Source organism: Hippocampus comes, unplaced genomic scaffold (assembly GCF_001891065.2).
Source record: "Hippocampus comes isolate QL1 unplaced genomic scaffold, H_comes_QL1_v1.1 scaffold395, whole genome shotgun sequence".
Taxonomy (NCBI): Eukaryota; Metazoa; Chordata; class Actinopteri; order Syngnathiformes; family Syngnathidae; genus Hippocampus; species Hippocampus comes.
Genome location: NW_017806169.1, coordinates 2,639 through 16,955, shown reverse-complemented (window position 1 = coordinate 16,955; position 14,317 = coordinate 2,639). Strand labels below are relative to the sequence as shown.

General features: G+C 42.4%; 1 protein-coding gene across 1 annotated transcript; it reads right to left on the bottom strand.

The window, feature by feature from the left end:
* Window positions 1-3,031: 3,031 nt before the first annotated feature.
* copb2 (COPI coat complex subunit beta 2) lies at window positions 3,032-13,908 on the bottom strand. The gene is made up of 22 exons (XM_019896018.1): window positions 13,784-13,908; window positions 13,276-13,413; window positions 13,099-13,185; window positions 10,577-10,703; window positions 10,337-10,485; window positions 10,016-10,162; window positions 9,764-9,863; window positions 9,525-9,667; window positions 9,083-9,282; window positions 8,897-9,007; window positions 8,689-8,777; window positions 8,494-8,600; window positions 8,231-8,374; window positions 6,749-6,879; window positions 6,325-6,532; window positions 5,998-6,108; window positions 4,726-4,940; window positions 4,512-4,650; window positions 4,229-4,366; window positions 4,055-4,132; window positions 3,812-3,952; window positions 3,032-3,689 (listed from the first exon to the last, which is right to left on the bottom strand). The coding sequence occupies exons 1-22, from the start codon at window positions 13,784-13,786 to the stop codon at window positions 3,594-3,596; spliced, it is 2,802 nt and encodes a 933-aa protein (XP_019751577.1). The 5' UTR covers window positions 13,787-13,908; the 3' UTR covers window positions 3,032-3,593.
* Window positions 13,909-14,317: the final 409 nt, after the last annotated feature.

The window sequence follows — 14,317 nt, the reverse complement described above, 5'->3', positions numbered from 1 at the left end:
CGGGGACCACAGTGTTGAGGTGCAAGGCCCAGTTTGCTCATCATGGACAGCCAGACCGGGTGATTACAGATTGGGGCCCCCAGTTTGACTGCGAGACGTTCAGGAAGTTCGCCAAAGAATGGGACTTCGACCACGTAATGTCCTCTCCCAGATACCCCAAATCGAATGGAAAGGCCGAGTCAGCTGTGAAGATAGTAAAAAGCCTGTGCAAGAAGGCAGCCAGTGCAGGCACTGACCCACGGCTAGCCATCTTACAATGGAGGAACATGCCTACGGAGGGCATGATGAGCAGCCCCGCTCAGAGACTGATGTCGCGCAGACTGAAGACTCCGCTCCCGGTTACTGACACTTTAGAGCCAAGTGTGGTCGCGGGGGTCCCGGACCGACTACGGGTGAAACATCAGACAGCCAAGCTCTGGTATGACCGATCGGCAAGAGACCTGCCTGAGCTGTGTATCGGAGAAGACATAAGGATGAAGCCACTGCCTGGGAACAGGACGGGCAGATGGAGAAGAGGAGTTTGCTTGCAACAGGTAGGCCCCAGGTCGTATCTGGTGGACGTAGAGGGGACACTTTACCGTCGCAACCGTGTGCACCTACGGCCAGCTGAGATTCGCTGAACACCGCCCTGAGCAACAGCACAACAGTTCACCCACTGTACATCCCAGAGTTGTACCAAGCGTTGCAGTTGAGAATGACGTTAAGAAAGACTCTGACATAGTCTCCCAGGAAGTCACACCTTACCTGCGGATTGTGGGACACCAGCCTCAAGATGACTCACCACCACAAGCACTTGTGCCAGGGTACAGGACGGCCAGTGGTAGACTTGTGAGAGCGCCTAACAGACTGAACTTGTAAGCTGTATGCGCATCCTGGGAAGGGCCTGTGATTCACCTGTTTGTTGAAAATGTTATGTTTTCTGAGTTGCGCTATTGTTCAATAATGTGTTGGTTATTATCTTTAAAAGGGGAGATGTTAGGGTGAGTGAACCCCCCCCCCCCAACCCCCATCTTTCAGAATGGTTTGCCCCAGCAGCACGGGCGAAGTACATGCGCTTGTTTGTATGGCCGGTTGTTTGTATGGCCGGCAGTTTCGAATACAGCGGCACATAACGAACACTCTTGTGTCCGGTGTCTCGTTATTCTGCAACATACATACATAAACATTTACCACGCCAGCAATTTGAAATTACAAAATCACGAAGCAACCATTTTTAATCCTTTTATAATTCCTCTGGATATTTTAGGTCAAATTTGAAACGTGATTCAAACATTAAAACGAACGCATTTGACGAATGAATAATACACAGGGACAGATTGTCACAATCTTGTGATACAGTAATTCCATATTGTTTCGGGACATACACACGCATCTTATGGAGTTGAATAATTGAACTTGAATAATTTTATCCATTCTAAAATTTAACCTGCACTGAAAATACATTTTAGGCCTGTCTTTTTAGGACCAACTAATTTTGATCACGTGAGTTTAGGTAAACTATGTTATCAACCTCTTCATTTTGGCAAAGTTTTGTATTAATTGTGTAAAAATCGCAAATGAGCGACCACATTTTGCTGTATTTAAAATTTTAATTTATTTGGATATGATTGCGACCATTAAATGAGGAAGGAACGTTGCGTTTTGGGGGTTTGTTTTGCGGATGTAAACACATAAATAAATATCAATAGTATTATGTTTTGTTATGCATTTTGTTCTGTATATAAAAATGTGTTGAATTGCGTATACAGTACGTGTGTGTGTGTTTGTGTGTATACAGTATATATATATATAGAGAGAGAGAGAGAGAGAGAGAGAGAGAGAGAGAGAGAGAGAGAGAGAGAGAGAGAGAGAGAGTGTGAGTGAGTTATTTATTTATATGTATGCACGGCACAGTGGTGAGTGCGTCGACCTCACAGTGCAGAGGTCGTGGGTTCGGCTCCGGCCTTACTGTGTGGAGTTTGTATGTTCTCCGTGTGCCTGCGTGGGGTTTCTCCGGGTACTCCACTTGATTGAACACTCTAAATTGTCCTTAGGTGTGAGGGTGAGCACGGATGGTTGTTCATCTCTGTGTGCCCTGCGATTGGCTTGAAACCGGTTCTACGGGGTCCCCTGCCTACTGCCTGAAGATAGCTGGGATAGGCTCAGCATGCCCCGTGACCTGTTAGGATAAAGCAGATCAGAGAATGGATGGGTGGGTGTGGATATGTGGGTCGACATTATGATGTTTTGTTATGAATTTTGTTGTGTATATATAAAGATGTGTTGAATTGTGTATACAGTACATACATGTGTGTGTGTGTGTACACACACACACACACACACACACACACACACACACACACACACACATATATTTCCATATTTCTGTTTTGGCTTGCTTGCTGTATTTATTATATCTCCACCGGCAAAACAAAACAAATCCGCTTAAGTAAACTTAATCCATCCATCCATTTTCTAATCTGCTTTTCCTCTCAAGGGTTGTGGGTGTGCTGGAGTCTATCCCGGCTGTCTTCAGACAGTAGGCGGGATACACCCTGAACTGGTTGCTAGCCTTGGGACAATTTAGAGTGTTCATTAACCCCTGCCATGCACGTTTTTGGAATGTGGGAGGAAACCATGAGTACCCGGAGAAAGCCCACGCAGGCACAAGGAAAACATGCAAACTCCACACAGGAAGGCCAGAGTCTGAATCGAACCTTACACCTAATCTGCTGTAACCTGGTACAAATAAAAATGAAAGTAATCTTATGAACACCATCTAATTAACACACAATTCAATGATTTTCCATGAGCAATAATGATTGTTTTATATAAGGCTGAAAGATTGGTCATTTATTTTAACAGTTTCGAAGTTTGTTCAGGTAGCACTAGGACTGAAATTACAAAATAGATATTGCGCAATATAAAAGCCCATCACAATCACGCAAGGAGTTGGGTGAGTGGGCTCAGGTCAATATTTCAACATCACAACCTTAAAACTGATTTCAAATTTGACATTCAACATTAACACAGCAGCACAAGGAGTGATTTGACATGCAACCTCAAGGTAGATTTATTTAAGAGGACAAGGGAACTAATGCTGCTGCCGCCGCTAATGTTTGGATTTCTCTTTGTTGTGGATTGAGGACTGCCATACAGCATCCCTTAGGAAGCATTTCCACACCAACACTTTTGTAATCAAACTAATATGCTGTAAAAGATAGGTGGTTCCTAGACTAGCTTCCCGCCCACAAATGCATCGAGCGACTATTTGGAGTTGATTGAAAGGTGAATATGTACGGCAACTGCAGTTTATTGGACCGAATGCACAATAATTATCATCTTTGCCAAAGCAAAAATAAACATATTATGGGTCAATGTAATAAAATGAAATGATCTCCAACAGTCAATAAATGGTGTACAAAATGAAGTCTGAAATACCGGCAGACATGATGTCTACTATTCCTCTGAGGATTAAATGAGATCATGTTAATCTATTTCAATCTGCTTGTGGACAATACAATATTTTTAAGTACAAAAAGGGAGCACGGGTGTTTGGTCTCTGCGTTTAAATAAGCTCCAAGGTGGTCGACCGCAGGATTGGTGGAATATCTCTAGTCCTCAAGAAAGTCATCATCCAGGTTAACATCACTGGTGTCGATGTCATCTACCTCCAAATTGTCAAGGTCAATTTCCAGCTCTTCCAGAACCTGTGGACACAGACATTTTTTGAACAGTTCCTCATCAAGAGAACCAAATGACCCCCCCCCCCCTTTCCAACTCCCAAATACAATAAAATAAATCAGAGCATCAGAATGAGAAAAGTAGAGACCTTATCTTTTTCTGACTGGGAGAAGTTTGGGGTTTCCTTCTGAGACTGAGGAGGAACAGGTTCAGGCTCTAAAGGCATGACTAAAGACTCCGGTGCAATTGCAGGGGCTGACGCTAAAGGAGACTCTTCGCATTCCTCTGTCTGCAGAGGAAGAAATTACTTCTAATAACCCACTTCATAAAAAATGCGATTAAAACTGCTGGTCGAAAGGTGTCCTTGAGCGGGTGGATAACGCTCACAAACCTCGAGAGCAGAAACTCCGAAAATCCCTTTGGGATTGTATCCTTGAGCCTCCTCTAGAATATTCCTGTCTTCGTTTAGCTGAAGGTAAACATAAGAGTTGGGTAAAAGACACAAACAAGTTTAAAATTAGTTACTTCAAGCTACACTTTTATTATATTGCTGTGCTCAACTCACAGTGACCAGGGGGTAGTCTGTGGCAGGCCTGGTGGAACCTGAGCAATTTCCTCTGAGGTAATCCTCAGCTGCAAATGCTTCTTTCAGACCAGGAAACAGGTTTTCATATTCTGTAGGATCTGCTAAGGATTCAGCAGCCTACACCACAAAGACGAAATGAAATAATTTTACCAGATGCGACAAGTCTTTGACATCAGAGGTCACAAGAGCATTCAAATCCAACCTGGGGTCGAAATTGCGCTACCGATATTGTTTTAACTGATCAATAAGCCACCGTGCTCACCTTCTGGTTAACCTTGGACAAATTTTCCCTCCACAGTTTGACCACCCGGGACACCTGGCTGGGCAGGTATGTGCGAGCCAGGAATGCAGCCTCAGGTAGGCGGTTGGTTCGGATCAAAAGCTCCAAACACTGATCCAGTCTGTGTGAAAATGACGGCAGAATGACATTTACCCTGGTGATCTCGCCTACGACATGAGCCACATGTCGTACTTACTTCCCCTGCAGGAAGTAGGTCATGAAGGCCACGTTGTTCTTGCCATCTCTTTCTGCACCCTCGGCCAGCTTGCCCACCATTGGCGCATTACCCGAGGTGGTGGCGAGGAGGAGTAGGCCCCCGTAATCCTGTGCATGATGCAGACACTCCTGGGCCAGGCCAAACTGACACTTACTAATAGCCAGCTCTGCCAACTGCTTCCATTTCTGCTCCGACTATGAGAGGGAAAGAAAGATGTGTAGGTCAAGTCAGAATGTTTGCCAACAATGGGCGCCAGGATACTCTACTCAACGTTCAAACCAGGGTGGTAGTATTCAGGAGAACGCCTCAGCTTTTACCGACATTTTTAATGGGACGTCATGGGCAGTTGTCATATTAGAAATGTATAGAATGAACAAAGAATAAGCCCTTTCCAGTTAAGTCTTGAGATACAAGTGTGGTGACTTTTTTTTCAAGAACCGTGCTATCAATCAGCCCATTATTTGCTTTGACTTTCTAGAATACAAAGAAATAAAAATTTGAGGCACAAGCGCAGTATCGTGCCAGTGAACTTAACTCAGTTCAGAACAAGAAGCCATTTGGCAGATAGTGAACACGTCTTTAAAAAAGAGGTTTTAAGCCATTTATTACCACTCCCAGTTGAAATTTTCTGTAAAACTAAACAGAAAACAAAGAGAATTGCATGTGTATTTTAATTCTTTCATGCACCCTGTAATTTGATAACATGATAAAATGTCCACTGCAGTAACCACTGTCCCTGAAGGGGTTACAGAACCACATGACTTTGCTTTGGGGAAGTCCTTTTAGCTTAATGATAAACAACAAAGCATAATTCCATTGACCAGCTAACTGACAGCATTGGTTTTGCGGTGCAACGGGTGTTGGAACACAAATGGTGCAACAACACATGAAGACAGATAACAATATGCACAGGCATATGTTCTTTACCCTCTCCAAAGAATGACTAAGACTACTGCGGCTTAGTCAGGAGTTTTGACCAGTTCCAGGTACCCACACCAGAAGGAGCAGCATAGTATCCATGGGAAACAGTTCCATTTTTTACTCCATTTCAGTATGTCATTCGTGTATGTTTCCGTAAAGTACATTATAGAGTGCTATTATGCTTACTGAAAAACACATTCCAAACCTTTTTGTTGTTTTTTTGGTAAGGAGGCTGAAACACATTCATGACATTAGCAGGAGCGATATGAGGATGTGGAGTCAGGAGCGTGTTCACGGAACAAATCTCAAGAGGTAAAGCACTCCGGTTACCTCTGCTTCTACAGCCAGCTGGTAGGCAATCTTCAATTCTCCCAGCTGCAAGGCCAGCTCAAACCTATGCTCCGGGTCTGTGGACACAGCTAACGCCTGCTGCTTGAAACCCTGTAAAGCCAGGTAGTGCCAGGGAGAGGGAGGGGGAGAGAGGGAGGGGGAGAGAGGGAGGGGGAGAGAGAGAGAGAGAGAGAGAGAGAGAGAGAGAGAGAGAGAGAGAGAAAAAAAGCTTTATCGTGGTAATAAGCACCGATGAAACCATCAATGCGTCTAATAACTGGTAATCAGCACTGGTAATGACAGGCAAATCATGCACTGAGTCCCGACCTGTTTTTCCAGGAAGTGGGCCACTCTGGTTCGTTGCTCTTTAGGAATTGTGGGAAGCACCTTGTCGGCCATCCCAAAGTCCCTCCTCATGACAGCAGTTTGATACTCCAGAACCGAGACTAGGAGGGAGTAGCTGACAATGTTGAGCTCCTTGTCTCCCAGGTACAGGCGGTCATCTTTGGGGATGTAGCCCAGTAAATACATGGTTCTGCATAGAGAGGGGGCATTTTAACTGATGGCGCCTTTCTGCATTCGAAAATTGCTCCATGTACAGCACTTTGTATGCAGCGATGGCTGTTTGAAAGTGCTCTATAAATACAGTTGAGTTGAGAAAATGACTTGACATACAACAGTCATTTGTCCTGAAACCAAAGTTGAAAGGTTGCTTGAGATCATGAAATGCATGCAATCATAAATAGCTGACCTGTCCAGATGAGCAATAGTGACGATCTCTCCTCCTACAAAGTAATTAAGTCTGTTCACCGAGCTGGTGTAGATGAAGCAGTCACCAACCCAGAGGCCCGTCTTCACGATCTCCTGGATTTCTCCCTGGACCTGAACCAAGAGAAATTTACAAATGGAATGTATGAGTGATTGGTATTATGTAGGAAACCTGAAACACTTTGGGAGAGATGGTGTCGGTCAACATTTGCAAGAATGCATCACTCGCTTTTGTTTGGTGTGTCAGTTTTACAGTCAAGTGTGAAAAGGGTATGACAAATAAACAGCTTGACACAAGCACTCTTTGCCTCTTATTTGGGGTGCTGTGTGAGTGAGAAAGAGTGAGAACAGCAGCTAAGTAATCATTTAAAATGTGTGTTATAATAAGTTGGGGTGTGCATCTCTTCAATTAAAGACAATTGCATCGCATCACGATATAATTTAAGAACGGAATATTTTCAAGTGGAAAGATTCAAGTCGATATGGTACAACGTTAGCTTTTGTCAACTTTATTCAAATGTCACAAAATGTAAAGGTTAATACTATTGAAGGAAACGACACTTCAGCAACATCAATCAGATTTATAGGTGGGGTGCATCTCTTGTAAAGACGATTTAATATGTATTTTGAATAATGGCTAAACGGATAACATTTTTATTTTGCATTGTGTATTGCAAAACATTTTCCCCCAATTGCTGTTCATTATCCGATGATTGTTGTTTATTTGGTATTTGTTAGTGGTTAAAAAAAAAACAAAACAACACCAATGAAACAGTGTCAGTCGAGAGGAATTAATGCTGTATTTACCAACCTTTTGGAAACTGTTTCAGTCCTCTATTCGCTCATTGTTTTCCAAAAGTAAAAGCAGATGTTTGCAAATGTCTTATTTTGATTAAACAAGGGATAATCCCTCTCAACCTGCAATCAGTCTGCTTTCATAGACAACAGAAATCAGAGAATTACCGTTGAGAGCCTGAAATCAGAGAATTTGGACAATTTGAAGTGCTAAACATTTACTCAATTCTTAAAATAGGTGTCAATCATTGACAATTGATTAGGTGTCTATTAATTTCGACACCTCCAATCCTGATACATGGGGTCAGATATGATTCAAACGTGGTCCATTTTAAAGTCTCACGATACGATTTGGTTAAATAAGATGGATTTTACAATTCAAATGAGTTTTCGTTACACCCGTGATAATAAGTTGAAATGTGTTTTGATAAGTTTCAATGTGTTGAGGGAAATCATGCACTCAGGATTTTTTAAAGTGTGTTTCAGTAAGTTTAAATGCACTTTCAGCACGTGGGAGCGGTAGACCTTCAGAAAAAAATGTTTCATTTCGGTCTCTCTATACTGCGGAGTTTAACCTATTCCAGGTGTGTCAAGAATGTATCACCAGTAATAAGAAAGGGTTCAATACACCGTAATCAATGGGTTGACAAAAACGGAATGGCACACAAACCTCAAAAGCATCCTCAATTCCATCCTCTGTCACTCCTTCGTTGTTCTCTTGTGAGGCAGCTACTTTATCGGCCATGTAACGAAGAATGAAGAAAGACTCTTCTGTAGCGATGCAGACCAGCTCGCCAGAGTCAGACCAGAAGATCTGCACACAGGAAAAAAAAATAAAAATTATGGAGTGATGCGAAGGTAAAACTCAGGCTAAGGAGGACTGCTTGTGTTGCTCGTCAAACACACGAACTGAGCTAAGAGAAGTGGACTTACATGTTTTGGTTGGATTTCAATGCGGCGGATCAGCTCGGTGTTCTCCCAATCATAAAACGCCAGACCATTCACTGACCTCACCCCGAGTAAGAAACCACCGTAGATACCTGCAGAGTGCCAAAAATAACACTTTCTTTTTCTGCCACTGATTCTATATCAACCTCAACTTGTGTTTGACCGCTACATTGCAATTACCCTCAGCTCCAAAGTCAGGCTTAAAGGATTTCTTCTCTTTGAAGTTTTTGAAAATTTTGACAATGCTGTTGCTTTCCCTGATGGCATATCTGTTAAAATGGGTAGAGGCTCATTAAGCATCACAGACGCATCCAAAAAACACATAAGACTGTGAATAAACTATTTAATAGTGGCGCATTGTACAGTAAACTGTCCCAGACAGACTTACTCAGATGAGTCATGTGCCCAAGCGAACTCCTGTGCTGAGCCGAAGCTCTTGTTCCTCAGAGCCATGGCAGTATAGATGATGTATTCTCCATCACCGCACACCACAACAAACCTACAAATGAGAGCTCAAAATGAGAGCGGGCCGCTCACCCGCTTTCATTTGAGGCTGAAATTGCTTGTAACGTACCTCCCATTTGGGTTATGCTGGATAGTTTGAGGATATATTTCACAGCTGCCCATGTCTTTCACGGCCAGCGGGAGCCGCTCCCCATCTTTGATCTCTGTGTCACCCATTGCCTTCAAATTGGCCTGCTGTATTTCACTGTGCTTGGCCCAAATAATTTTGCCACTGGTGTCCATTGACATGGCCGGCTCCTCACGCCCCACCTGTCGAGAAAAGAAACGACAAACGGGTGGAATTGAGAACGAGTGCGTGTCTGCATAAAAGCAAAGCAAACAAACCGCTTCTTTACTATTAAAAAGTAAAGGTCGGGGCCTGGGGAACTTTGATTTGATACGAGTACATTTGAACTACACTCATTTGTCAAGGTATCACTAATCCATACTCAGGAAAATTCTACTTGTGGGACTTTTACTGCAGAGAAATTATGATGATAATTATGACTCACTTTGATAATGATACTTCCTTCATCATAACCCAGCGCGACATTGTTGGAGCCCCTGAGACCGCACACACACCACACTCTCTCCATGCCATAGTTGAGGGTGCTTTCCAGGCGGTATGTGCTCGAGTGCCAGATACGGACCGTACCTTCAGTGAGAGGGGGTAATGTCATACATGGCAAAGATCAGTAAAGCTGAGCGGGCAAGATTAAGAGAACGGAAGACAGGATAAGGTCCAGCTCACCATCTTCTGACCCAGTGATTATTATTGGCAGCTCCGGGTGGAAGCTCACACATGAGACGTTTTGGGCATGACCCTCCAGAGTTTGAACACAGGTCTTGTTCTGAAATAGAGGTCACCGAGCACATGCTATACAAGAAGATGTAACAAAGCAAGGAGTGAAAAGGGCTAATTTAAACCAGAACTGATTTGCAAATTGCACTCCTGAATTCCTGTTTCATTGGACAACAACAGCAGCAAAACAAAATGTTGCACCTGGTAGTCCCATATTTTGACCTGGCGGTCATCAGCGCCTGAAATCAGGTAGGGCTTGTCTCCTCCACTGTAATAGTCGATGCAATTGACGCCTTTCTCATGGCCTTCCAAAGTGAAGTTGGGAGATGAGGAGCCCAGCTGCCAGACCTGAATCAACACAAGGACACGATTAAATGAGCTTGAACACTCTGGAGTTCTTTTATATTTTTTTTTCCTGGAACAACAAGGAACATTTCCAAACAGACAGCTGCTCTCCTGATGAGATCATGCGCGTGGATCTAATGTTGTGGTTGGTGAGCATTAATAACAAGTTCTTATTACCTTGATAGTCCTGTCAAGGGAGGCACTGGCAAACTGATTATTGTCCTTGGGGTTGATGACGATCTGCATGACATAGTGCGTGTGACCCTCAAACACCTGACTGCAGGACCACTTCTTGTCCCAGTCCCACAGCTTGATCAACATATCATCTGCACAAAGATGGGGACGACGTTTAAAAAGTGCGTTGCTGGAGAAATCCATTTGTACGATTGGTGGTGTGAATTACAAAAACAAGCCTACCGCTGCTGGTGAGGATGTAGGGCTGAGTGGGGTGCACAGCGATGCAACGGATGTAGTCAGAGTGGGCCTCAAACATGTGAACACGCTCCAAGGTGTTGTAGTTGAACACACGGATCTGCATGTCATCCTACCAAGAGAAAAAAAAATACCGTATTGGTTTTGTTTTGTTTTTGTTTTTTAACAGAATTTGACAGTTTCTAATCATAAAATAACAGTTTGACATAATATTCACTTGGCATCAATCCATTCAGAAAAACGAGTAATTTCACCTAGTTTTCAAGAGAAAACGGTGCTAAAACAGTGATTATGATTGACAGTGTTCTCTTGACTGAGTTTAGTTTGCTGTGTGCCCACACTAATCATCTTTCCTAATTACAACAAATCAATTTAAAAAAAACAAAGACACTACTTTCTTGCGCATCATAAAACACCAACAAAAACTGCCGTAATGCATTGTTTCATAGAAATAGCTTTCAACAGTATTGTCTAGAGCAGTGGTCCTCATCTAGAAATGCTTTAGGTCCACTTTTTTTTTTTTAATAAGACCAAGGTCCGGTCCCATGCACGGCGGTCATGGGGAGCAGGGCTATATGCCCATTTAGTATGGTTAAGCCAAGCTTATACAAATCAACACTCCTCACAACCAACCAATAATGGGGTGCATGAAAATAACAATTATTCACTTTGCCAGTACACAGCAAATAATGAGAGGTATTGTGTTGAGGCACAGGAACTCTTTTATTTTGTTAAGTTGTGCCTGCTTAATAATAGAAATAGCCCTTTTAGAGAAATAAGACAATTTTTACTTTAACTTTGTTAAACAGTAGTTGTCTTTTTTTTCCCTTAATTTAACAAAACAATTTAACAAAATACTAATTTTACCAAAATAAATACTAAACATGAAAACAAAAATATCCTTTTCATTTGTACAATTCCCCTTTTCACATCCCCTCTGAAATCACTGAAAAATACAGTATATCAGAAGAGGAGTTAAGAACCATTTTAAAAACTGACACAAGGGAGCACAGGAATGTGCAGTGCTGTTCTTCCACTAAAGGTGAATGCAATGTTTGAGGCATGCAAATATTATTTGAGGACGCCATTGTGATGTTCATTTACCATGTTGCGGTGTTCTGCTGTTAAACAGCTGCAAAGATCCCCGGGTAGACGGGAGCAAAACTGCACACAATCGAAACCTCCCGCGATTCGTCTTGTCTAATTGTCTGTGTGCAGCTCTCCTGGACTGAAGCTGTGAGCACAACTGTGGCGTCGCGCATGCGTCTGTTTCCTGACACAATCATCCATTTTGAATGCGTGTGTGTTGGGATAGACGCGTGCTGACGCTTATGTATGGGCACACCTTAAGTTCAGAGGAGCCAATCAGCGCATCGTTATCGCCGACATGCCCTGCTCAGCCAGGGTCTCCAGTTAGTCAAACATTATACAACACACAGTCGCGCTGCTGCGGTCCTCTGCAATACATCTGTTAGTGTACGCAAAGAATAAAACGGATAATTTTAACAAGCGATCGCGGTAATGCGCAGATTATAGTCCACAAATATAAAATGTATAACGTAAAAATCACTTTATAATTTATTATTTTATACAATTTGTCGAGGGTCCGGACAGAGGAGGTCCGGACAGAGGAGGTCGGCGGTCTGGTCGTGGATCGCGGTCCGCCAGTTGAGGAAGGCTGGTCTCGAGCAGTGGTTCTTAACTTGGGTTCGATCGAATCCAAGGGGTTCGGTGAGTCGGTCTCAGGGGTTCGACAGAGCCTCTACCATACAATTAAAAAAAATGTAGACTTATGTCTTGAATTTGTATTTACTTTTTTCTGTTTTTTAATAAATGCATTTTTAATGTCTTGAATTTGTAAAAAAAATCTATTTTTATTTTTCACTAAAGAAGGGTTCAGTGAATGTGCATATGAACTGGTGGGATTCGGTACCTCTAACAAGGTGAAGAACCACTGTACTAGAGAAAGACAAACAAAAATAATGTATTTAATGGAATGTAAAAAAAAAACAGTTTGGGCATCATGATAATTTAAGAGGCATTGTGCAGTTCACATATTTCTCTGGCATCCTGCTATCTTCTAAGACCCCTGGAGTTAGTGCCAATTTAGTCTGTGCTTTTATAGCATTACCTGATCAATAAAGTATTTCTTTGTTTTGTTGTATAGTTAACTTCAACTGGGAGTGGCAATAATGCACCAGGCCTCTTTTATAAGAATTGTTCCATATCTGCCAACCTTTTTATGCCAAATAATGATGTATTTTTACACCGCTACGCAAACTAGTTCATCGTCTGTAGGCTCAAAATTTCCGATGTGGCTTACCTCCAAACCACTTTAATTCTCCTAGTGTTATGGATAAAATCAAAATCAAATATCATATAGCAGTGGTTAAGCCTACACTTAATGTTGTACTTTGTTTGCTTTCGCCTCTATCACTTTCCTACAGTGGTTTTAGGGTGGCTGTGATGTCTTACAAGGTGAAAGATTATTTCAGTGAGTTACTCACTGCTCCTGTGATGACCCAGTTCTTCCTGGCCACAAATTTGGACGCTCTGACGGGGAGGTCACACACCTCAAACGTCTTCACCAGTGTCTGATAACAAATAATTAAAATGTTATATTTTCAGTATAATCAAAAGTGTTAGTCTAACATCAACAGTGATTATGCTCTTGCATGCTTTACCTGTGTTTCGTGGTTCCACACACAGACGCTGCCGTTGTACAGACTGGCTAGCATCCATGGCTCGGTTGGATGAAGGTCCACACTCTTCACACGGTCAGATCTGGCTGTCAACCTGCGCTTAATATCAAGCCTCAGCGGCTGAAAAATTGTGGACACAAATGTCGTTTCCGTGTAAACACTTGGACATGATCAACACATTACAATGCATTCAACGTTGACGTACAATTCATGACAGCAATAGTCATGCACAGATCCATTTTAAACGCTGATGATATCCTATAACAAATTGGGTTGTTTACATCTTCCTGATATTAACCTTTATATCAAGTCATTCGAAAACATAAAACGGTTAAAAAGCCAAGGGTTGACATTTGACGATTTCTGCACACCGGATAACTAGCCAACTGCTAAACTGCTACCTAGAATGCGTTGTTGGATATTTTCGTGAACACCAGTCAAACATAACTAAGAAAATAAAATCACATACTCTATTCTGAATCTTACTCACCATTTTAATCACTGTTTCGTCGAAACAAAATCAGATAATGGTGTGTCGAGAGCCAAATGTTAGGATTTCAGTGAACACAAACGCACACTGACGTGGAACTTCCGGGAAGACAATTCTCGCGAGATTTGGGAGAGAACTATTGATGTGACGTGGCGGACAACGGTGGAGGCAAGTAGTTAAAAACATTTTCAAACAAAAATGAAATATGTAGTTTATGTTATGGTGGAGCAAGTTTAAAAAATATTGTAATAATAACACGGATTTTACATTTTAATTTTGAATAGATTATGAGGGACAAATACGTTGCTATTTACATCATTCCTGACATTTAGTCCCATTTCTGCCTCCATTGAAACTATCCACCCATCCATCCATTTTCTGATCCCCTTATCCTCACAAAGGTTGCGCGGCGTGTGGAGCCCATCCCAACTGTCTTCGGGCAGTAGACGGGGGACACCCTGAACTGGTTGCCACCCAATAGCAGCATTTTAAATATATTACTTAAAATAAGTAATTGCTTTTTATCTTACTAAT

Excerpts from the sequence above, each read along its gene's own strand:
- copb2 (XM_019896018.1), bottom strand. Across the intron at positions 10,486-10,576 it reads CTACATCCTCACCAGCAGCG|ATGATATGTTGATCAAGCTG; the intron begins GTAGGCTTGTTT and ends ATCTTTGTGCAG. Across the intron at positions 8,375-8,493 it reads TTGAAATCCAACCAAAACAT|ATCTTCTGGTCTGACTCTGG; the intron begins GTAAGTCCACTT and ends TCCTGTGTGCAG.